Source organism: Cephus cinctus, unplaced genomic scaffold (genome assembly GCF_000341935.2).
Source record: "Cephus cinctus unplaced genomic scaffold, Ccin1 Ccin1_scaffold2529, whole genome shotgun sequence".
Taxonomy (NCBI): domain Eukaryota; kingdom Metazoa; phylum Arthropoda; class Insecta; order Hymenoptera; family Cephidae; genus Cephus; species Cephus cinctus.
Genome location: NW_014334289.1, coordinates 31615 through 55980, shown reverse-complemented (window position 1 = coordinate 55980; position 24366 = coordinate 31615). Strand labels below are relative to the sequence as shown.

The 24366-nt window shown below is 41.5% G+C and overlaps 4 protein-coding genes across 9 annotated transcripts in view; all 4 read right to left on the bottom strand.

The window, feature by feature from the left end:
* The window catches only part of LOC107274211 (voltage-dependent calcium channel type A subunit alpha-1), an 83033-nt gene extending 79651 nt beyond the window's left edge, over positions 1 to 3382 (bottom strand). For all 3 annotated transcript variants that reach the window (XM_025091455.1, XM_025091459.1, XM_025091456.1), the window contains exon 1: positions 2967 to 3382. The gene's annotated coding sequence lies outside the window, so the exon portion shown is untranslated. The remainder of the gene's footprint in view (positions 1 to 2966) is intronic.
* A 1245-nt stretch (positions 3383 to 4627) lies between these two features.
* On the bottom strand, positions 4628 to 11973 carry LOC107274212 (histone-lysine N-methyltransferase EHMT2). Of its 4 annotated transcripts, XM_025091461.1 has the most exons (13): positions 10173 to 11973; positions 9505 to 10091; positions 9313 to 9411; positions 9117 to 9220; positions 8389 to 9031; positions 7994 to 8326; positions 7681 to 7909; positions 7393 to 7599; positions 7057 to 7313; positions 6680 to 6930; positions 6405 to 6580; positions 5543 to 5735; positions 4628 to 5090 (listed from the first exon to the last, which is right to left on the bottom strand). In XM_025091461.1, the coding sequence occupies exons 1-12, from the start codon at positions 11012 to 11014 to the stop codon at positions 5579 to 5581; spliced, it is 3885 nt and encodes a 1294-aa protein (XP_024947229.1). In that variant the 5' UTR covers positions 11015 to 11973; the 3' UTR covers positions 4628 to 5090; positions 5543 to 5578. The 4 variants fall into 4 exon arrangements, with proteins under 4 accessions (XP_024947229.1, XP_024947230.1, XP_024947228.1 ...); XM_025091462.1 differs by having other exon boundaries at positions 4628 to 5826; XM_025091460.1 differs by having other exon boundaries at positions 4628 to 5735.
* A 133-nt stretch (positions 11974 to 12106) lies between these two features.
* On the bottom strand, positions 12107 to 18150 carry LOC107274219 (dual specificity mitogen-activated protein kinase kinase 7). The gene is made up of 8 exons (XM_015753088.2): positions 17831 to 18150; positions 16989 to 17479; positions 16702 to 16881; positions 16479 to 16613; positions 16144 to 16391; positions 14076 to 14771; positions 13702 to 13989; positions 12107 to 13609 (listed from the first exon to the last, which is right to left on the bottom strand). The coding sequence occupies exons 1-8, from the start codon at positions 17997 to 17999 to the stop codon at positions 13474 to 13476; spliced, it is 2343 nt and encodes a 780-aa protein (XP_015608574.1). The 5' UTR covers positions 18000 to 18150; the 3' UTR covers positions 12107 to 13473.
* A 1076-nt stretch (positions 18151 to 19226) lies between these two features.
* Positions 19227 to 23324, bottom strand: LOC107274216 (ATP-binding cassette sub-family F member 1). Its single transcript, XM_015753086.2, has 8 exons — positions 22835 to 23324; positions 22533 to 22758; positions 21809 to 22454; positions 21559 to 21737; positions 20203 to 21471; positions 19753 to 20072; positions 19510 to 19667; positions 19227 to 19425 (listed from the first exon to the last, which is right to left on the bottom strand). Exons 1-5 carry the CDS (start codon positions 23188 to 23190, stop codon positions 20977 to 20979), a joined length of 1902 nt encoding a protein of 633 aa, XP_015608572.1. The 5' UTR covers positions 23191 to 23324; the 3' UTR covers positions 19227 to 19425; positions 19510 to 19667; positions 19753 to 20072; positions 20203 to 20976.
* Between the last annotated feature and the right edge of the window lie 1042 nt (positions 23325 to 24366).

The window sequence follows — 24366 nt, the reverse complement described above, 5'->3', positions numbered from 1 at the left end:
TTAGATCTTGCGACTTCCCGTTCATTTAAATTCGTCACGTGCGCGGAATGTTTTAAAGCAAGAAAAAAAAAAAGAAAAAAGCGAGAAGGTTAGGTCAACACGCGGCCATTGTGCTTCGGCTTTTTGACTCGGCAGAGAGATAGCTGTTTTCCGTTTTCCATTTGATCCAGGGCTACAATTTCCCAGTGCGGGTATTGATTTCACACGCAATTTCACGACTCGTCACATTGCATTTTCAAATTCAACGCGCCGACACTTTAAGCTCGCAAGCCATTAAATACGCGCCGTTGTTCTCCTTTATTTATCGAATGGAAATACGTCAACGTTTATAGATCATCTACTAATTGCTGTGGTGCCCACCACAAAGGTCATTAATGGTACCGCTATCGGTCAGTATTATTAGTCAAGTGCCTGGTGATATCTGCTCATCGGTTTCACAATATATGCAAATCGGAATTCATTTCAAGTATGTATATAACGCATGTACAGGTACATGTAATCTGATGGGTGGACCAAGATAAATTGCGTACATCCGCCGGCCACAGTGTATTCTCCGGAACAGAAGTTGAAAATTCGAGTCGAAGCGCTTGCAGCCGTGCGGCGAGAGAAAGAGAAAGAAAGAGAGAGACCATTTAAAGAACAAGTGAAAGATGAAAGTAAGGTGGCTGGAATTCGTCAGTCGCCTCTTTCAATCCGGACACCCGATATGTGCTCTGAGGCACGGATACGTCGTTGGGTGGACGCCGCCCGGCACCAGCCTGACCATTTAGCGGAGTCTTGCTTATGCATATAATATAGCTATAGAGTCTACGGAGAAACTATAGCAGAGCCATTGTGCATCTGTGCGCTTCGCACCTCACAAGCTTCCATACCCGCGTCTCTCATATGTTGAAGTGCTTAAAGCGTTTCCGGATTTTCCGCGTGCGCGGTCACGCAACATTTTTCCTCCGTGATTTTCATGGTTTACGCGCAACCATCAACGCACCCGTCAACATTCTTCAGAGGACTCAAGAAATATATAAAAACCAGCTCCTCTGTGATGTTTATGAAGTCTTTATGAAAATTCGAAGACTTCTAGAGCTTCTGATACTTTTCAGAAAGTGTTCTCTAAGTATAATTATAATATAAATAGAACTGTAATTATTTTATTTTACTTTGCGTAACGAGGGGCCAACTTGACAAGGGTAAAACCAGCACGTTAAAAGTAACCTCTCCTTGCAGTTGCTGGTCGATGTGAATAGTGTGACAGCCATTATATCTATATAGCAGCTCTTTCTTTTTACTATTCGCTATAAACTGATTCGACGATTGGCAGGTAATAATACTAATAATATATCAGAGAAAGGCTGTATATTGGTATACTTCCGGTACCCTGCTACGCATAAAAATCTTCATAAACACGAGTAACGGTTTCTCCCTTTTCCTAAACTTTAGTACAGATCGTTATACAGGATGTATCGAGACATTGATCGCCTCGGCACAAATCGAAGGAGAGTAAGGATTTGCCCGCAAGATGTACACGCGTCTTTTAGAAGGACCAATACAAGGGGACCAATACCTCGGACACAGCCATGCGGATTCTGCGAGGAGGCTCGCGGGTGACGAATCTTCGCGCTGCCCTCAAGTCACCTTTCATTGCTGCATTGCTTATCTATGTATCTTAGAAAGCCACATATAATATTAAAACTCGGAATCCAGTACACAGATCAAGTCTTTCTTCGGGAGCTCTAGTAAACCCCCACGTCCTGTCTTCATTTTTCTCTTCTTTATTCATGTTTAACAACAAGAGATATACATCTTCATTACCATAAGTCCGATCGCTCGATTTTATATGGGTTCCATGTACATACAAGAGACTCGTGTGTATTTTGCGCCGTATAAATTACACCTCGTACAATCCGTGCGGAAAATTATTCGGAAGGAGTCTCTTGATTAGCAGAGTAGACTCATCCCGGCGTAATTTAGATCGCAGTAATTAGCGAGACGCAAACGCTGATTTGATTTCGAGTGAAATAAAAGAGGGAGAGAAAAAGGAAAAAAGACGAATATACCTCTGAGGTAGCGAATCCCTTGACGTAGGGACAGTTAAACAAGACCGGTCAACTACGTTTGCGAAATTTACCCTAGCATTTTCATCGTGCCTTCTTCCATTGAATTTTGACTTTTTAGTTCACTTGCTTTTTTTCTTTCTTGTCTTTCAATTTTACTTCTCTTTCGCTACTCATACAGCTACCTAGTCGGAAGACGTTATTTCTCTTTTCCCTTACTTTTTTCCAACTTCCAACTGATTCTTCTGTTTTTTTTTTCTCCTTATTGGATAATAATTTTTTCTCACGATTACTTGATAGAGATCCACGTTTATCGAATTTTTCCAACATATTTCTCACCACGCAATTTTCTTTTCGACTGATTCAAAATAGTGTGGAAAAGCTCAATACTCATTCGACATCAGTCCAGCCAAGAATTTTCAAGCGTATCAAAAAAAAAGGTATGAAATACTACTTTAGGAAAGAAAGTGGTAACAGCAGTAATAACGTGAAATATCAATGGTTTTCTCTTAAGAAAAATTACTTTTTTTTCTAAAAATCAAACAGCGCTCGCTATTTCTGTAATTCTAAAATTTATTTTCTCCTAATGAGAAAAAACCCGCAAAAGTTAAATGACCAGTCGTGTCAACAGAGTCTTTGAAGGTCGAAAGAAAAATTGGAGGACCGTTTGAAAGATTGGCAAAAATCCATTTTGAGATTTTGATACGCGATTTCTCTCTCTTTGCCGTCAAGAAAACTACTTATTTGGTAAAGAAACATAATGAACCATTATGCGTAGAAGGCGTAATAACTTAGTTGTCCAACCACAGGACAATTTCGACAACTTCGTCAAGTATACTTCATTTTATAATACAAATTTATGAGACGGGAATTTTGTCGATGCCTAGAATATTTTAACGATTGATTAAATAGACTTACCTTCCGCTGTTTCTCGTATGTTTAGCCCCACTACGGTGCTACGTAGCAAGAGGTTAGATCTATCCGTCAGCTGGTCATCTTAAATATTCCCTAGATCGATGATGTGTCGCAGCAACACTTCCAATGCACTCATCACAACTCACAACTGCACAAATAACTCAAATGAAAATGGAGAAGCCTCATGACAACGCGACTTCGTGTAACTACAGCGAATGGATCACATATATTATTTAATAACGATGCGATGAACAGCAAGAAAACTTGTCGGAACCTTCTCTCCGATGCCGGTGAAAAAAAAGAGAAAGTAGAAGAGGAAGAACAACAAAAAGCACACCACTTGCACGCACTCAAAAACAACTACGGCTCTACGCAGCTACGCATAGCGCTTGCAAGCGCCTCGCGGTCGCTACACTAACTGCCGCTTTCAATTGAATTTCGAACGCTGTAACCTCCCGACCAATCGCCGGCCATCCGGTACATGCGCAACTTTGGAACGCAATGCTCTTTGACACTGTACGGCGGCTTTTCACGTATCATAACATGTCACAACTGGTCATAACGTATGCTTTGGAATGCTACCATCAGCTTCACCCAACCCTCTCCGCCAACTGACTGCGACTGCACTCCTTCGCGAGACTGAGCAATATTATACATTTTATGCGTAGAAAAGGAATGCCTTTGGAACAAAAAATTCTTCAACTCCTACGGCGTTTGTACAATATACTATAAATAAAAGGTATGCACACCACGCAGCACATTTGAAAATACGAAACAAGTCCAGCGAGTGGAAAACAACGAAATAGATTTTCAAAATGGATCCTTAATAGTCGTCTGCTTGAGAATCCCCTTAGCATGACGTCACTACTCCAAGTTTTCCTATACATATTAGTTTTATGTGAAGTAACACAGCAATATAAATTGATGACAGTTGACGGAATAATCAATTATATTCCAGCCAAATGCAGCAATTCCTCCTTGTGGAAATATGGAAAAATGTTAACGATATAACAGAGAAGAAAACCTTTTGTAACCGATACCAATACTGCCGTGAATAATTCGTCGCTTGACTCTTTTAAAACTCCTTACTTAAACCCGGGGGAGAACGTAGTCATCTTATAACCGAACTTTCTCGAGAGAGAGGTGTATTGAGTTAATTAACTCGGAGAATTAAAGTACTGTTCTTGCTCACCTTTCGTTTTATGTATACAGTCCTTTGCATTTCTTTCTGCCGCATCCAGTGATCCGCTATCCTTCACAGAATTTCTTGAATTTACTTTTGATTCGATTGTTCTTAACGAAATGCCTCAACACCTGAGGTAGCCCTATTGAATGGGCTCAAATCCGGTGAGAGGATTTAATCCGTTGATGAATATTATCGAGTGTCCCAGTAAACCGAGGTTTTCAATACCGAACAGAGCCAATGATCATCCATTTACCTCCTTTCAGAAAATAAACCCTTCGGACTTATCTCGTGTCTGAGATTAGACCTTAGAACAATGGCTATTTTGAAACGTCGAACATTAACCGTATTATTATATAAAAGTTCGATATACAATAAAGATCAAAATTGGTGCCGATTTATTACACTGTGTAACGACCTCCGTCTTCATTTATTATTCTCTTCGACCAATTACATGAAGGGCTCGAATTACCACTCGTGGTTGTATAAAAGAACTACAACTTTTATTATACAAAAATGCTGTCATTTGTACAAAATGGTGTGACCTTACGTTCTATACACGGTACGACATCTTTGACGCAGTTTGCACTGACGTCGTACCGTCGAACACTAATTAACGATCGCCTAAAAGAACATTCTCGTGAATGAATAAATCCATAACGACAAACATGATTTTAATTTCATTCCTAATCCGCCGTCCCATCCTTGCTCGATATCTACTTGGCATGATGACCCTGATGTATGAAATTTAGGCTAACTGCCTCGCATCCACTCCTCGTCGTTCTTCTATTTCCAATTAACAATCATGTACATTATGCCTAACAATTGGCTAAAAACTATTTCGGAAATTCACACATGCTCCTCCTCATCCTCCTCGTCGAGGTGGGAACAGGTACTGTCATCCCCAAGAAGAAACGGAGATGAAAAAGAGTATGCCAAAGGACCTAGAGAAAAGTATTAACAAGTAATTGCGACAAATAGAAGGAAACAGGATACTTAATTATTAGCTGCAATTTGATGAAGAGCACTGCGCAATTAGATTTAGGCTCCCATCACTTTAAACTATTAATTTTGTATGAAGTGACATTAGATCAGCCACCACTTTGAATTTACTAGAAAGTCCCGATAATTTTGATATCCAAGCAGTTTCTCCACGGCGTATAAAAATAATTTTTATAAATTCAAGAGAATCGAAAAACAATTAGTGCACTTGCATACCGAAATTAACGTCAATGGACCTAGAGGATAACTAGGCAATATCTGACCTTATATCTCTGGTACAGAGGAATTCCTCAAGGAGACGCGCAGAAGGAAAGAGACAGAGTCCAGAGAAAGATAAAAACATTTAGGAAAAAGGGAAAAAGAAAATATAAAGATCCAGATCGGCTTTACGCACTATGAATTAACTAATTGCATTCCAAAGTAATTAGGGCTATTGAGTGGCAAGCATCTCTTCTTGCTGGATCCTCCGACGATAATTATCCAGGGTGACTTGTATCGTCTTCTCGGAGTACCGGCAATTCTCAGCGCCGCAGGTGCACGTGAAGGACTTGCACTTTATTATCCAGAATTTCTCCCCGTAATCGAAGCTGAAAGCAGAGAATCACGTGTTGGACGTCTTCGGCAGGGCTGATCTATGTACGGCTCGTAGGGAGACACGGGTGCGCAGAAATATGCAGACTATAAAATAAGGAAACACATAAAGACAGGAAGTCGATTCCGCATGGACAGAGTAGCGTATTGCGATGAACCGGAGAAGATAACAAGACAAAGATGCAGAACGTCCGTATTATAAGTCAGCCGGCTTTTATTGGCCAATCCTTCGACAGAATGATCGCAAAATGAGTAGAGGACTTACCTTTTCTATGCGTCTCTCACATCTCTTATTGTAACTGTTATAATCGAGTTTATTGCTTTTCTCTGATAATGATCGTTATACTCCAATATGAATACCGTGCTTTATTCTATTTTCTGAGAACCGTTCATTTTTCATAAGACCTTCCTTATAAAACTCATCAAGAAGTGACGCGCAAGAAAAAGATACTTCAAAGAGAAATTCTCAAGCTATTTGCAATTACAATGAGTTTTCTGCAACGCGACAAAGGCGACCCAAAGTAGAGCAAACAAAGGGATAAGATTTTATTAATATAAGAAACAATATCCAACAATATGAATTATTGTCGTGTGGAACGTAGGTTGATATGCTGGCGCCTATGTGAAATTGCGAATTTTTTTCAAACCGCTATTGATTAACGTACCCGAGCTCTTCGTCAGCCTCGATGTCGCGATTTGCGAAGAACGCTATCCTCGGGAAGTGCAGATCCTGGTGCTCGACAAACACGCGTACCGGAAGTAGATTTGGCGCACACGAGTGATTAATAAAACGGGCAAGATTTCCATAGCGTCTGGCATCTATACAATAAGTCTCGCCATCCTAAATAGTTTTAAAAACATTTAAAAAACCACTAGCAGTGTTGAAAGTCGAAAACATTTTTCCTTAGAGATATAGTTTTCTCCAATAAATTAGACTCACTCTGTTATCCAAATCGAACAAATAGGAATCATCCTCTCGATGATCGGCCTCTGAATCAGATATTATCTCACCGATATACTCGCAGACGTATGTTCCTTTAGGAATGTGACGCAGTGTTCTCAATCCCCAACCCTTTCCACTCGTCCTGAATAACTGAAATCTCTGAGTCAAGCCGTGCTGGACCACGCGATTGTTGCACGTAATACGATTACAGTCACAGGCCTGATTGCACTCGAACAGCATGGGAGGATCTGAACCAGAAGAAACAAAAAAAAAAACATTTATTCTTTATCAGCAACAAGTCTTTTCGTCTGTTCATAATATAATCAACAGCACCGATTAATACTTATAGCGTATTGGCTTCAACAAACGCATACCGGCGTAATTGAATTCAGGGATGAGCTTCCCTTCTTCATCGTACCAACATCGTAGACTGATATTTCCACACAAACATTTTTCTGAACTGCAATTATCCTCGCAACGGCATGACTGCAAAGACGTTATCGTGCGGTCGACACTAATATTACTGGTGAAGCAATTCTCTGTGACGTAGAGGAAGTCCGTAGGTTTATCCTCAGAGTCATACCCATTGACGCATTGAATGGGGTTGCTCTCCTTACCTCGTGAGATGTCACTAGAAGCAAGCAGTACAATTAACACCTAATAAGGGCCTACAAAATATCAGAAGGTAGGATGAGTTAGCGCATACTCACTTTGTTAAAATTTTTACAGTCTTCTCCCACATGTGTTCCGATAATTCGTTGACTTTTGCATTTAATCGAAGCGCTGCCATAGTGTCTCCATCCGACGGGCAGCAATTTACCGCTGTCTCGCCGGCAGCATTTAATTCGCCGACCTTAGCGCCACGAGCCAATAGCAAAACGCTCACAGCATACTGGTCTTGTCTAGCTGCTATATGCCTAAGAAGTGTCGCCGAGTGAGTATGACAAAGTTACCATTGAAAAGGCTTACCATCAACCGTACGTCAAGGATCTACTAACAATGGAGTGTCGCCGTGGACATTGACGGCATTCACGTCACAGCCTTCGCTAAGTAACAATTCAGTAATCTCAGAACTGCCACTGTAGGCGCTCCAGTGTAAGGCTATGTTCTGTTCGGCATCCCTGATGAGAGGATCACATTTTTTCTCAAGAAGAAATCTTGCCACATCAGTGTGACAGAATTCGCAGGCCCAGATCAAGCTGGTCCAGCCACCATCGTCCACAGAATCTGCCAAAAAAGCATATTCGCATATTAATGTATCCAAAAAAAATGTTTAATAATCAAAACAGTTACTCCGGCCTTGCTTCTTACCAACTAACGTCCGAGGAACTTTACATTCGGACAAAATAATTTGACAGACATCCAAATGTCCTGACTTGGCTGCCATGTGTAGTGCAGTCATACCATCCTCTCCCTTCAAAGTCACGTCCGCTCCTATCCTCACCAAGTACCTCACCACCTCCGTCTTGCCCTTGCTAGCAGCTAGCATTAACGGCGTCAATTGGTTCCTGTCCATAACGTCGACCTGAGCGCCAGCCTGCACGAGGACATGAACGCAGGCCAAGTGTCCTTTATCAGCTGCTATGTGAAGACTCGTGCGGAGTGCATAATCCCGAAAGGAGTGATTCGCATTGTATCCACAAGCTAAGGGATGCACGGTTTATGAACAATTAGATCAAACAAAAATAAGCTCATTGGTCGCTCACCTAGGACATTCACCAACTTCTCCAGGTCGCCGTTCTTCACTGAAGTGTAGAGGCTCATTATAGTATAGCGCTCCGGTCTGTCAGGATTGCTCGTGGGTTCAGGAATCTTTATGGTCTCAGGTCTCACCAGAGGACTTGGCGGTCTACCTGCCAACTTGGTATTGTCGCCCTTTCCCGTAAGACTCATCTTTGCCGAAGGTAACTTGGAGAATTTTCGCCGCGTGGGAATGAAAACTGGCTTTCTCATCCCTGACATATTCACCATCACGTCATAGGATGCGCTCTCGCTTCCGCAGTGTGGACACACCGCTTTCTTGTTTGGATAGATCTCGCACTCTCTGTGGTATTGATGACCATTTGTACACTGCACGAATCTGCCCTGAGCGCAGAAGAGACCGCAAGACGGACAGCAATTGTGACGCAGCAGTCTCTCCTTGTGCATCCGACAGAGGATTATAAATGGGACCCGGGTGCTGGGCCTTCGCATAGCCACGTCGTTACTGTCTACCTCGTTGCAACAACCGACTACACGGTTATCGATGGAGTCTATCGCTGTACAATAAAGAGGAGCTCCTGAACCAGTTATCGTCACGTACAGCTGAGATCTTACTTGGCACAAACAGAGTAAGGATGGTCCATAGGCCTGCAAGTCCAAAAATTCTTTAATGTTTTGGGATTAAGAGATTCGAAAGTTTTGCATTTTTAAAATTATGTTTCTATCTACATACTTCACTTAATATTGCCGTTGATTCTGGCTTGGATGCTTGACCTTCTGCTGGACTCGGACTTGGAGCCATACTTCTTCGAGTTCTTTTGGCTGGTACAGCTCCTTCTGCAACACATATCAAAAGGTCAGAACTTGGGCTTATCATATTGGGTCTTAATCATATTTTGAATTCTCTCTATGATAATCGCAATATGTACCTTCGGGATAGTCGTTGTTCCTTCCGGTCTCTGCGATCGATGGAGAACCGTCTGCAAAGAGTTTTATTTTCCTAGATAGCTGTTTTATTTTATTTATTTCTGTTGAACAAATTCTGCGTTTGACTTTGAATCTAGCGATATAATATGAGAGATAGGTCATATCAAGGATCTGTATTTTATTACTAACATTACCTTCAAAGGAATCCATTTTCGCTAGCTTACGAGCACCAGTGCTACCTCTTGGTCGACCTCGTTCTCTTCTAGTTCGGCCGGCGATTGGCTTCAAAAACGGTTTCTCCGTGTCTGCGTTAATCTCCTCATTTGAACTGTTGTTGATTATGGAGTTGCTCAATTTTGTCTGAACGGTTTCCGGACTTTTCATTATTGGGGACAACTTTGGCATGCCATCGAAATCCATTGTAGTACTCTGAGACTCGCTCATGTTGGAGTCGTTTCTACTGATTTCCGTTACACTGGCATTCTTTGAACTGTCTAATTCTGAGCTTGTACTGTTCACGTCGTTAAAGTAGGTACCAATTTCGTGGCGAACATCCGATACTTTTATTTGAAGTTGTTTTAATTGTTCTTTACTGGTGACCAACTTCTTTGGTCGACCTGGTTTATTGTACTTTCTTTGACTTTGATACTTGCGGTGAACTTCAGTGTAGTTTGACTTTTCCTTTCGGGCCATGGCACTCTCAAGAACTGTACTTTTCAATGATTCTTTACATAGTCGCCTTGCTGATCGTTTAGGTCCAGGATGTTCCTCTGTAGAATCACTGAGAATAAAAAATTACAGTTTTTCAAAACGACTAAAAACTTTTTGATTAAAATATTAGGAAATACTTATAGAGAGTAACCTTAGCGCCCTAAGTCGAGAGCGTCCTGTTCGTCGGTTCCTGGTGACAATAGTTGGTGGTGGTGGTGATTTCACTTCCACATCAGCAGCAATAGGATCCGAATCCTCATTTCTGGAGCTTTGTTCGCTGAACTCTTTCTGTTCCACCGAGGCACCTTCCTCGGATATTTCTTTTGAAGCAGAGCTCTCATCTTCCTTAATATTCTTCTGTCCCCTTACCACCATAACTTCCTCGGATCTACCCTCTTCAGAATCGGATTTCTCTATTACATCAGAGTTTTCATCAGAATTCTCAATCTTCACAGACACACCACCGATCTGATCGCAGTTAGCAAGTTCATCTGGTACTAGAGTCAAGTTGGACGAACAGCTAGAAATCTTAGTCTTTCTACCATGATCAGTATTCTCATCGATGGTTCTAAAAGTCAGAACTATACGTGGTATATTACCATCTTTCTTGGGAAGTTCCAGCTTTTCGATGCTATCCTCTGTCTTGTGATTTTCATTTGGTGTAGCCTCCTGGGCTTCTGTCGTGGGCACAGAAACCTGTTCAACCTCCTCCTCGGCAGAATTCCCGACGACTTTTGCAACCTCCTCCTCGGGTATCAGAATCTTTTCTGGTTCCTTGAAATTCTTTTCTACCTTGTCCCCCTTTCCGTCGACCTTCTCGTTCTCCGGTGCCTTCGCCGGACTCATGCCCTTGTTAAATTCATTGGTCATGCCTTCAAGAATCTGCTGTATGCTGACCCTTTCCTCGACGTTCTTAGCCACCATATCTTCATCTTCTCCCTCTTCTTGGCCACCCTCGGGCACTCCGACGTCCTTACACGTCACCTCTGACATAACAAGTTTCACTGGGCACCGATTACTCAAAAACAGAAATACGTAGAGGATCCTGTCGCATCACCTTGCTCCTGTCCGGATGAAACACGAAGAACAGCACCAACGACACCACGAACACCCGAGTATGATGCCTGATGTCTTCCGCACTGACCACAGTGATCATGCGACACGTTCCAGGTATCTTCCTGGCTTAATTGTGAGGCAAAAAGAAGATCGAGTTACAGGATAATACACCGCGCCTCGTCCTCCGGTGATCCTGCTAATTAATCGCCAGGAAGACGAGGGCTCCCTGACGATATTCCTCGAAGAAGCTGGCCTACGCTGGCGTGAAGCGCGCTGAGCTGGAGGCCATATTGATTGTTCAGGGACGGGCCGATCCGAACGAGGAATTTATTTTCGAAACTCTCTTCGGGCGCGCCCTTATCACTCGCGAATCCCGGCACAATTCTCATCGGTTCCAAGGAGGGTATATTCGCAATCTTGCTATCCCTTAACGGTTTCCTGTGGCCAAGGAGGTTACGTATATTGTTCCTCACGAAGAGCCAGCGAGGCACGATCGCCGACAATCGCCGATGCCTTGCGCACCTATAGTTGAAAAACAAAAAGATAATGCATTCCTCGGTCGCCTCCCGTGACCCAGTGCGACCACGGAAATATTTTTATGGCCAAGCTCGACCTTAATGGCTACGATATTTTAGGAATCGGCATTCATTGGTTTAGGATTCCCTGGGAACCACTAGAAACTACCTGAACGGAGATGCACGAAATCGCAGCTGGTAGTTTACACGCACTATTGCTTATTCACGCTTACTGCAAAGTTGAGAACTCACGATATTCCAAGCCGTTTTCTAAGTCTTACTGCACTTGTTTCAATTATAAAATGGCAATAGAAATATATAGCTTTTACATAGCTGAAAAATATCATGCGGGCGTGAGCAGACAGCGCCATAATACGATGATAATTTTAAGCAGAATGTAGAACGATAAGGCACCCAAAAGATAATCATATAACAAAAGTATAGTATTAAGTAACGTATAGTTGCAATGCAAAAACTGGGGATATCGCTGTTCGATCTTCACAGGGTTTTTTGCTTCTCCTAATTCTTCCTTTATTATAGGTTTAAGTTTATTTACATTGTAACAGATCCTTTCGGCAAATAATTGACAAAAGACCAATGATGAGCGTAGACTGATCGTAGTTAATGAATGAATAATTCGAAACAATATAATTACAACATGCCAGCCTTGGCGCACTTCTCTCATTTAAATAATATAGAGTCATTAAAAGTGTTTAGGACGAAGAAAAAGGCGCTGGGGCTTGTATCATTCTTAGAAGGGGAGAAAATAAGGAAGAGGAAATTAGGAGAGGGGAGGGGGGGAGAACACTTTTATCTCAGTGATGAAAGCAACCTTCGCGCAATTTGGTGTGTATTCAATCATTCATATTGCGTCATTGCGCGATACAGGCAGCGATTTAGGGGATGGAAGAGGAGAGGGATCGACATTCTTTAAAAAGCCACGCAATCGTCGAGTTAAATTTTAGGTTGTGCTTATCGTAGAGTTAATAAGGCTCTTGGGAGTTCATCTGGGAAATACTAGGCATAAAGCGTCGGTCATTGACAGCAAGTGAGCACGTATTACCCTCCACAATTTTCTATTATTTAATATAATAAAAAAGTGGCGAGAATTTGAAAATACAACATTCAGTCGAAATCGCGAAAGGCATGACGCGAACAGTTACTTCCTAAAGGAAAAGCTCACGACAAGCTCGCTCCTCGAAAATGAGAAGCAGAGGAGTCTCTCTTTCCAAAGGAATCCTTGACGAACCGTAGGAAAAGTTTCGTCAATAGTAGCAAACATGGTGCGTTTTACTACGTATATTCTGTTCATGTTATTCGCTTTTTTGATGTCATATTTAAAAATTATGATAACCGTTAAAGAACACTCGTGATCCTTTGCAAAGCGATATAAAAGTTGAGCATCATATTGCATTCCATATAAATATGCGCCGACGGAGGAGCATCCTCGTCGAAAACAGCGAGACCCATGTAGATCCCGTAAATCCTTGCAAAAAGTATATTGGTACTTCTGAACGCATGAACGTTCCTGAGGACGAAAATCCCTTCTTCGCGGCCTCGAGCGCGACTTTCCCCATTAACTATTATTTTCTAGGCGTGTAAGAACCTCTTGCTACGCTGACACGCTAAGCGTATAATCGCGTTACAGTGAGAGTAACGAGATTCAAGTGCTCAAGTGCGAGAGTATTGAGTTTCATTGCTTTCACACTGTTCGTGAACGCTCGGTACGAAGACTCCCCCCTGGGAGCGTCAAGTGGGACACTTCTCTAGGTGATTCAAGTGATTCAGGTGAATCAGGTGCTTTGTGAAAGTTGATACGAAATTATTTTTGGTCAAGTATGGCACCGACGAGGAACAAAATATTATGCTGGTAGCGGTGGGTTATGGTGGTGGAGGCCTTCTTTGTGGTTCCGGGGTGTAGCGGAGACGAGCTCTTACGTGCTGAGGACTTCCTGGCACAGAATTGCTCTCCGATAATCTTCTTGGTGGTGGTTGGGGTGGTGACGGTGAGACATACCTGAGCACAATTTTATAAAATTTATCCACATTCTGCCGCTGTTGGTTCGTCAATATTTCAATAAAATTATTAGTATACGGTGAGGTTGTTACCTTCTCGGTAACGAAGGCGAGGGTTGGTCCACCAAGTTTCTACGAAGCACCAGAGGAGACTCGCCACGACTCAATCTCGGCGGTGGCTCCGGCGACGGAGCACGTTCGCTACCGAGTCTGAGTCTAACGTACGAGGCAAACCGCTTCTTCGCGGATTCTTTGGAACCACCCTGAGTCTGCGGTATGATTGGCGGTGGTTCCTGCTTAAGCTGATGCGCAAAGCGGGAGATCAACAACTGTGGACTGGTGGAACCGTGGGATCCTTGAGGTGGAGGCTCGGAAGGAAATCTATGTACCAGCAAAAGACTTTCATCAGCATTTTACATAATTTTTATGAAAATCTACCAATATCTATGCTTTCAGGATCTCCTTACCTCTTACGACTAACCATAGGACTCCCGTATATATCTTGGGCCTGCGGGTGCGACTGAGGTACTGGCGGAGGTTGTCCAAGACGTTGCTGTACAAAGGGTGAATATCTACCACTCTCACTAGGCGGTGGTACGACACCCGGAGGGTCTACGTTTTCCCGTCGCCAAGGTGAGTAGTCCCTGGCGAAGGGACTCAGAGACCGTGAAATACCCTGCCACCGGTCTCTGCTACTGTCGCGTTCCTCGACTCGACCGTGGTACGGTGACCACGGTCTACTGCTGACTTCCACGAGATTGGAGTCCTGCCTGTACGGAGAGAAGGGTCTTCCTACGGGTTTACTCTGGCCATTGGCTGTACAACTGTTCGATGCAAAGTCCCTGGTTTGCTCGACGTGCTGCCTATATGGCGAAAATTGTCGCTGAACGTTGAGATGTTCCAGCTCCCCAGAGTCCTTGGTAATAGGTGGCGAGAACGGCCTAACGATTTCCTTCCGTCGCAAAGCGTAAGGACTGTAGGGAACGTAGTTGGAGCCGTTCTCGCTGCTGGAACGCTGGTGGAACGGCAGGAAGCTGGAATTCTGTGGCTCTTTGGTGGCGCTGCATCTTAGGAAAGCCGGGATTTCGGAGTGGGTCCTCAGATGAGCAGTCTGCTTCAAGGACACGTGACCCGTAACTCGTTGTTGACCTCCTGTAGTTAACCTGCAACCGGATCGTCGGACATAGAATTGGGAAAGGCCACGAGGTAGCTTCGTGAGAATGTCGAGACTTTTCGGACGGTAACACGATCGTCCGTCCGAGATTCAATGATTTCCTGAAAGTGTGTGTCCGATCCTCTCTTATGTAATACCTACGTACATCATGGATTAGTGAAAGTTAAAACGTTAATCAAAATTTCATGCAACACAGATAGGGAGAAAGAAGGTATTATCTACGAATTCGCAAACGGAACAATCTAATCGATAAACACATTCGAAATGTAAAATGAAGAATAGAATTTAGTGGCCGCATGCCCTAGAGAATTAAGAGAAAATTCGCAGAGAAATCAACGTGAAATAGAAAAGAACAAAGAAGACAAGTAAAATTAAAATAAAGAAAAGAGAGCAGAAGAGTAATGTGTACGATCGGCGACAATGGGGCTGATATTTCAGCTACGACGTAACGCAATGCGGTGCGAATACGAATATATAATAGTTACGTTGTCAACAAACGAACAGGCAAAGTGGCTACTAAGTAAGTGTGAGAACAGCAATAGGACCCATAAAAAGATATTGAAATGAATAAAAAAAAAAGAATGCTTACCATGAGTGGGGGTTGAAGGGTGGGATGTGTAACAGGCGCGTGCACAAACCAAACAACTCGAAACGAAAATCGGGTAGACTTTTGGATGTTTTTGAGGTATTTTTCTTTTTTAACTTTTTTGGGATTTTCGGGTACTTTTTTTCGGGGAGGCGGAGAGTGGGGCGAGTACGAGGGAGAGGGGATGCTACGCTGCGCTGCCTCCCTCAAGCTCAACGCTGCAACACAATGCAATACGCACGCAAACGTTTATAATCGAGTTTCAAACCAAGAGAAAGAAATTGGTTGGCTCCTCTGCTGAGAGTTACGAGTCCTACGAAGACACGTACTTCGTCCTCTGCGTAGAAGCCGTACTTTTATCTTTTTCTATTAATTCCTCTCTTTTCTTTCTCGTTTCGGAAAACTACAGCCTCCCTAGACTCGACAGTTGTTTAATACCTATCGAGATCACGGTGGACATTACCAATGCGTTAAGACTTCAAAATTGTTACCGTTGGAACGCGATAACCCAGTTATTTTAAAACCAAACCAAACATTACTATATTAGTCGGGAATCTCATGCCGTGTTTTAAAAATCTCTAATTAATTCTTTATACGAGCCGTTCGTCCTGTGGAGCACCTCGACACGATAAATCGCGTGTCAATAGCGTCCCCGAGGATAACAGTGCTTATTCCGTAGAAACGTATCTCTGTGCAACGTTACTGCTTTCAAATATATGTTCTTGAAAAAGAAAGAAGAAGACAGAAAGGTAAAGCAGAGATGGCAGGCACCAACCTTGGCTCCAGCTGTCGCATGACTCTGCCGAACCACTGACAGCCGGAAGTCGGGAGCGAGGAATTTGTTTCATCGTCCTGTCGGATGTCGTACTTTCTGATGTAGGGATGTTCCATGAGTTTATGATACTTGGGCCGATGCTTGTAATTCTTGGTAAGGCAACAACTGACAAAACTTCGAAAGTCCTTGGAAAACGGTGTATCTGAAGGAAGAGCGGGTGGGTCATCCTGTACTACCCTGCTCAACACCTACGGTACAAATTGTACTCTTATTGCGTGCACGGATTGCCACCGGATGGCCTCTAGGTGACTCCATGAACGAGGAGGATTTCTCACCTCGAAATCAGTCTTGCAGTCTCGATAAGGAAATACTCCTGTAGCTAGTTCAACTAATGTGATACCCAGACTCCATACGTCAGCTCTTATGTCATAGTCCGGTTTTGTGGGATCCGGTGGATCGATCCGTTCAGGCTGCGAGAATAGATTAAACTGTTACAATGTATTCTTGAGGATCGTCATACGAACTAAATACTGTCTACGCTTGTATGTAAATACTCACCGCCATATACGCAGCGCAGCCGGCGCTTCTAGTTTTCGCTTTGCTGTCAACCAATCTACCGGATATTCCAAAATCACAAAGTTTAACGCCGCCCATCTCGTCTAGAAGGATGTTGCTTGGTTTAACGTCTCTGTGTATTACTCCGTGCTTCTCCTTTAGGTACGAGAGTGCTTTAACAGTCTATATTGTCAAAAGATTAGGGTACATTGTCAATTTGGAGAAACACTAATTAAAAGATATAGTTCAATTGCACGTTTAAATGAAAACAAGAATCCTATTAGACATACCGCAACGGTGACTTTTCCTAGGAAATCTTCGGGTATCGCCTGCCTGCTTCTCTTTAGTAATTTATCCAGACACGTAGCCATTAATTCCATACATATCCACACATCCGATTCAGTGATAAAACACCCCAGGCACTGTACAATGTATGGACAATCGTGCGACTTCAACACTACATCCAAGTCCATGATTATCCTTTTGTTTTCTTCAGCATTTCCAGACCGCCGCATTTGCTTCACAGCGATAACCACCCCACTGGGTTTGTGTTTCATTTTAACAACATGTCCACAAGTTCCATTGCCCAATTCCCCCAAATGTTCTAAATCCTTCATTTCCGTCTGATACTTTTGCCCATTGATATTCAATATACCATTCATTTTCATGATTTCTTGTAACTTTAACTCAAACTCACTGTCATGCATCTTTGGTGGTGACATATGCAGGACTGGTAGATCCAACTGTTTTCTTGGCCGTGTTGGTGTACTTACTTGCCCAACTAATTTAATAAGAAAGCAAATAGATATAATATAAATATCTAAACTAGCACTAATAAAAATAAATCCTATATCAAGCATATAGTGATGAGTGTAAAAATAAAAATCTAATGAAGCCAAAATTACTGGAAACCACTAAATACGATAATTTATAATAAAATAAGAATAACATAAATCATGATATTGTGATATGATCAAATGAGAATAATATAAGGGGGCAAACAGCAAATAACAGGACGGTCAACATAACCTATAGACAAGTTATCAAAAGGAATTTAAGAGCATATAAAAGCTTAAGAGAACTCTTGCAAAAATTCGAAAATTCCTTATGATCTCAAGAATTTCGTGCTCACGTTGTCTGGGTCTTCTAACGGCAGAACTCGAGGCAGGACCCGAGGATGACGGCTGTAGACTCATACCTGGGCCAACCTCATTGCTCTGCCTGTCTCTATCTCTCGACTCGTTCTCTGCCCTGAGTCTTTCCTGCAAATTCAATATCTTGTTCTCTAATGTGCTCGACATCGTGACGGCACTTAGATACGACGAATATGCACAAGAGATACGACTTCGCACAATATATTTGATAATTTTCACATCACTCTTCTGCCATTTTTGGCAGGACCACTGCGCCAGCTCTTACGCGCATCACTGCGGAGCTAATCGTACTTTCCGAAACTTGAGCTCCGTATAGTTAGGCCCTCATCACGACCGATCGAACTAATTTTTTTCGCTATCGTTTGTTGTTCGTTTATCGGTGAATGACAGACTATTCTAACGTTTGACGGTTATTTGTTTATATAAATTTATAGAACATAATTTGGCTAGGGAAATTTTTTCAAATAGCCCCTCTATAGTCATATTTTCAATTGACTTTTATATAAATCGATGTAGAATCGTTTGTCGGTGATTGATGGTCTATTACTTATAATGAAAAATTCATATTTTCCTTGTAATTGGAAATAAAACAAATTTAGCTAGAGAATTTTTTTCAACTAGTCCCTCGATGATCAGGATGATTCCCCATGGAGCGTACTTTGTGTACCGCGTAACTTACGCAGCCAATCGCAAATCCGTAATTACGTCCTATTATCTATCGGAAAACTAACAAGAATCCGTGATTTGCTGGCGTAAGGAAAGGAAAGAAGAAAAATAGCTTCAGCACCACTCGTGGCAACAAACGATAGCGAAAAAAATTAGTTCGATCAAATTAGAAAAGTCACCAATTTCAAGCTGCTGTCAGGATCAATGAGGCTTGGTGAGGCTACTTTAGCTAATTTTGCAATAGTTTCCAACTGTTCCAGTCTGCATGCGAACAATGACAAAGCATTAGCTATTCACTTTAGTAATAAAATCTATATTGAGAAGTAGGAATTCCTGTTGATCGATGACTTTTCTTTCACCGTCAGTTGCTTCATTCATTTTAGCAACAGCAAGTACAATCGTAACGAAGCGAGTCAGCGACATTAGCACACTGGAGTCAATATTTATTACAAGTAAATTTTATGAAATGACTCGTTGTTTCGCTGATTATGGTAATTGCAATAACACTTCCGTAATAAATTCACGTATCAGCACGCATATCTATGGGCGCAGTTTACGTTAACTTGTTACTTCTGTACATGAAGCTTAGATGAAATCGTATCATTATGACGAACGCAGATCGGTAGTAAAACTACTTTCTTTTAATGCCCTTTCAAGTAAATTTACCGTACTTTTGCTCTACAAATATTTAATCACATTTATTAAGAATTAAAAAGTATCAGTCAATGCACCTATAGCTAATTATGTAGATCATATATGATGGAGGTATGATAACGATATAAATGTGTTTCAACCTTCTTGCACTGAAATCATAATTGCATTTCACTTTTCTTAACAATGTTTTTGCCTGTCCATTATGCCAAGTTCAGAATGCAATAGTTCATCTAATTTTGGTGTGCGGTAGAACCTAAAACATAAAAAAAAAAGAAAACAAGTGTAATTGCTTTGCCTTTTAGGAATCATTGTTACAAATTTCATTAACTATACAAACTGCTTATATTGACGCCGAGCCAGTCTTGATTGCAGTGACAACACTTGTAAGCTATCAAGAGGATGTTCTAATGCTACAAGTTGACAGTGATCCAGCATAACTACCCCATTTCTGTTACGCAATGTTCCAAAGACTCTGAATATACTTCCATCTTTAACCTATAACCATTGAGACAGTTATCAGTATTGCGAACTTAAAACCTAATCCTATTGAATCTTAGAATTATTTTTTTGTGGTACACACCACTGAAGGTGTATGTTCTTGAAATTGAAATTCATCCAAGGGCAGCTCATAAATTCTATCACGTAATCTTATGGGAAATTCCATCTTGAGATTTGAAGTAATAGATTGAAGATATAAGTGTGACGTTGTGTCTTCATTACGTATACTTCCAATTGTTTGCACATCTTTGATGCAATTTTCTTCATAATCCAGCAAAGTTATATATTTTGGAATATCCTCCAGCACTATTGGTATGTATGAATGTGGACCATACATAATGTTGTCCCTGGCTGCAAATTTGTTCATCCACTGCACATCATCTAACTCCATTTTTTCTACAGCTTCAAGTTTGAATAAGTAAAAAATTCATTCAATAAAAGTCTTTTAATTCGTTTCATTTACTAAAAGATCAAGTAGGAAATTTCTGGCAATTTCTACCGACAACAGAGATGCCGATAGAAGCAAACTTACCGTTCCCGCGTAACTAACATGCGACATGCGTAGATTGGTTTGTGCAACTTCCAGCTAACTTTTAGGTCAGCTGATTAGTCTTCTAATAGATTTCGACCAATAGTAAGATTGATAAATTATCTGCCGAGATTATCTAATATTCGATGAATTGTAACAGTTGCTTGATCCTTCTATTTCGTAGGTTATAACGACAAATTGGCTTAGTGAAATCAAAAAACTCAAACTTTTCGTTTACAGATTAAAACTACTTGACAATGGAAAATATTAGTATCGATCTAACAATAAGATACCTACCACTTATGTGGCAGCAGAAATTTAAAAAAATTGAATGAAAAACGTTCGTTGAACCTATAAGTGCTCGACCGTCACTGAATCGTTATTACTAAAATGTGAAAAATATCTGGAGAAAGAAGACGACGGGGTAAAATAAAAATGCCTTTAATCTCCAACATTCGTACCTAATTGTTTTCGACATTATCTACACTCTGGACAGTCTTGCAATCATATAATTTCGCCGAAAATACAATACGTGTATGCCTTAACAAGTAGGGAGTTTCGAATGCGAAAAAATTCTATATGGCTGCCCCAGGAAATGAACTTGACGAAAACTATGATACAAGATAAACACAATCTGAAATTCGTAGTCGAAATCCCAAGAAAGCCTGCAACTTTTCGTTGTACAGAATAATAAAATCCTGGGCACATTGGGGCTCTTGATGACCTTTCAGATTATCGAAGAATTTTATATTAGATGGAAAGCAGAATCGTCGTAGGTCATTGAAGAACCGCAGCATTGGCAGCTATACTTGGATTGTTCACGACTTCTCCGAGACTTTCGAGCAATTCCTTCCTGTAATCATCGAAGTCACCGTCAATCTCATTAATCTGCTGATCCTCGATCACATAGAGACAACACTCAGTATCTCTGATCAAACGTTCGTCGTGAGAAACAATGATCACTCCGCCATTGTATTCGTTGATGGCATCGGCCAGGGCATCGATGGATTCAATATCGAGATTATTGGTTGGTTCGTCAAGAATAACGACATCCGGTGCGTTTAGGCAGAGCTCAGCCAATGCAACGCGCGCCTTTTGACCACCGGACAGATCCTTCATCTTGATCGTGTGAGCGTGAGAGCTTAGACCGAATGTGCCTAGTTGCTTTCTGGCCTTCTCATAAGGCAGATCAAATAGCCGCATCAGATATTCGGATGGAGTCTCCTCTGCAGTGAGATGCTCGCCTGAGTGTTGGTCGAATTTCCCTATCCTCTGTAAATTTCATTGAGATATTTCAGTAGCATCGATACTTATTGGTCTATACAATTAATATATAGTATGCTAGATATATAATCTCACCAGTCGATGATTCTTAATGAGATCTCCTTTGAGCGGTGATACTTCTCCAGTTAGTAGTTTCAAAAAAGTAGATTTGCCAACACCATTAGGTCCCACAATGGCTATTCTGGAGCTTAGATCAATTCCAAAGTCTACGTCGATGAATAATGGTTTCTGGCCCTCGTAAGCGAATGTAACGTCTGTATAATATGTGATTAGAAGTTTGAAGTAATACCGAAATGTGGACATTATTCATCGGATAGATACTTACTGTGAAGGCCTAGAATGGGAGGTTGCAGTGGCGGTGGATCAGGAAAGCTGAACTTCACTATGTACTCCCTGGGCTTCTGAAGAAGTTCCTGCGGGCCAGTATCGTCTTCCTGTTTTTGTATTTTTGTTCTGTTTTTCTCTTGTTTTCGCGTCAGAGCCTCCTTTTGCTTCTTTTCCGCCTGTTTTTTACTTTGTCCTGATGCCTTAAGATCCTTTAATCTCTTTTCTTGTTTCTCATATGCCTTGATCATTTCTTTCCTCTTTTGTTCGTACATCTTTTTGAACATACTATAGTTGCCCTTATAATAGAAGAGCTTCTGCTGATCCAAGTGTATTATTTCCGTACACACGTTATCGAGGAAACTCTGATCGTGGGAAACTATTAATAATGTCTTTTTCCAAGCTTGCAAATAATTATCCAACCAAATAACAGCATTAAGATCTAAGTGATTCGTCGGTTCATCGAGTAAAAGTAAGGTAGGTTCCAGGAATAGAGCCCTGGCTAAGGAAACACGCATTCTCCAACCGCCAGAAAAATTCTTGGTTGCACGGTCCTGCATGGCACGACTGAAACCCAGACCAGCAAGAATTCTGCGTGCTCGTGGCTCAGCAGAATCTGCTCCAATGATCTTCAATTCTTCATAGACCTATAATTATTTTCAATGAATTATACATTATAGTGTGAAAGTTCTATGTAATGAAATCTTATGGTTACAATTGATCACCTCCTGCAATCTTGTTTGAACAGTGGTATCACCTTGTTCGGTGAGTTCTTCTAGCTTTTTACATTCAGCGAGTAAGTTTGTACACTTAACATCAGCATTGAGAACAACTTGTACCGCAGGAGTGTCATCTGCTACCACCTCCTGTTCACAGTAAAGTACATCAATATTTGGTGGAATAGCAAAGGCTCTCTTTGCAATATGGCGAAGTAAAGTAGTTTTTCCATGGCTATAAGAATGAAAATGATACATTAAACAGATAATAAAGGTTCATATTAAAGTATAAAGAAGTCTCTTTTACGAACCCATTGGGTCCCACCAGACCATATCTTCTTCCCTGTGCAATGAGAAGACTGGCATTGGTAAACAATTCTTTTCCCTTGGCAGCAATACTAAAATTTTCGACTTTAATATCAACAGCACTCTCCAGCTGTTGAGCACCACCACGACTTTGATTAATACTTTGGGATACAGTGAAATTAGACTCCAATTCACTGTGGCCCTGACCACCGGTCTTCGTCAGCATTTCCATAGTCTTCTCATATTCTTGCTGTTTCTTCAGCTTTTTCTTCTCTTTGTGCGTCAGTTTTTTTCCGGTTTCCTCAGTTTCCATTTCCGAAATCTTTTCCGTGAGACTGACTATCTCTTTAACAGCTGACATTCTGATCGCTCGTTCTGACTGGTTCTGACTTTCTCAACCTCGTGTCTCTAAACTGCTTTCAGTTCCTCTGACTTCTCATGTTCTTCATAACGAGATCAGTAGGGAGATGCACAACGCTACGGTTTTAGGCGATACCAAAAACATAGCGCTAAATCGTAGCGGCGAGTCCGGGAATAGAATTTTGTGATCATCGCCTCCGTCGATAATGCATATCCCGTCGTAGCAGAGCTGAACGTGATCACGAACCGGTAGCCTGGCGGGCATAGATTCTCCACAACTTACAACTGAATCCCAGAGCAACCCTTAGAAAGAGACCGCTTATCAGATATTGTCTAAATCTTTTTCTTTGTAATCTTAAATTTAAATGTACAGTGTAAGCTCGATAAGATTTACTAAGACAAAAGCCAGCACCTATTAACCTGCCTGTGTTAAGGAGTACAGCGATGCGGTGCCAGCTTCCATCATTATTTAACAATAGTTCCAAGCGGAACTATGGTCCCAACATTGAGTACTAGAGAGAATTATTCCGAAACTGTTTGAAACACAACCTGAAAACAACACTGAAAGCCAGCTCCTTATGCATACCTGCACTGAAGCATGTGGTGCGACTAGTATCCTTAATAGGTATTTTAACGATGTTACGTAGCAGAACTGTTGTTAAACCCTATCTGGAACAATAGAACTCCTCGAGAGCTATTGAAAACGCCTATTGTTGAACCATTTTCAAGTGATTTTAAAAAAGTGCAGTGCTGGAGCTGACACCCATGTAGCACCTCAATTTTTGGAAAATTCCTATTGTCGCGATGTTACGTAGCAGAACTATTATTAAAACCTATCAGGAACTATAGAAATTCTAGTTAAGTGAGTAGCATGTACAACGCTCAGACACCAATTTTTGAAGTTCTTCAAGAAAGTATCGTTTGTACCTCTTTCCAATCAGTCCCCTTCGAAAGAATATAGTCTCTAGTATCTCTACACTGCGTTCCATCGTTTGTATCTTCATAGTTTTCTTTTAAATTCAATATTTGTTATTAACAGGTACAGGATCTAGACACCATTTTTGTGAGTTTTTCAAAACATTTATAGGTAGTATAGTTATAAGTTAAAGGTAGTATAGTTATAGGTAGTAGAAAAAGTGTAATAATCCGTATGCGTGCGAGAGAGACGCACTTAGAG

Bases quoted from the DNA above. Each gene is read 5' to 3' on its own strand.
- LOC107274216 (XM_015753086.2), bottom strand. From the start codon at position 23,190: ATGTCAGCTGTTAAAGAGATAGTCAGTCTCACGGAAAAGATTTCGGAA. The intron at 22,455-22,532 runs GTGATCAATTGT...AAATAATTATAG, and splicing joins TTCAAACAAGATTGCAGGAG to GTCTATGAAGAATTGAAGAT. The intron at 21,738-21,808 runs GTAAGTATCTAT...CATATTATACAG, and splicing joins TCCCATTCTAGGCCTTCACA to ACGTTACATTCGCTTACGAG.
- LOC107274219 (XM_015753088.2), bottom strand. From the start codon at position 17,999: ATGTCGAGCACATTAGAGAACAAGATATTGAATTTGCAGGAAAGACTC. The intron at 16,392-16,478 runs GTGAGAAATCCT...TTTGTACCGTAG, and splicing joins ACTGCAAGACTGATTTCGAG to GTGTTGAGCAGGGTAGTACA. The intron at 13,610-13,701 runs GTAACAACCTCA...AATTGTGCTCAG, and splicing joins TCGCCTTCGTTACCGAGAAG to GTATGTCTCACCGTCACCAC.
- LOC107274212 (XM_025091460.1), bottom strand. From the start codon at position 11,014: ATGTCAGAGGTGACGTGTAAGGACGTCGGAGTGCCCGAGGGTGGCCAA. The intron at 9,032-9,116 runs GTATGTAGATAG...TTGGACTTGCAG, and splicing joins CAACGGCAATATTAAGTGAA to GCCTATGGACCATCCTTACT. The intron at 6,931-7,056 runs GTATGCGTTTGT...CTTCTGGTTCAG, and splicing joins CCCTGAATTCAATTACGCCG to ATCCTCCCATGCTGTTCGAG.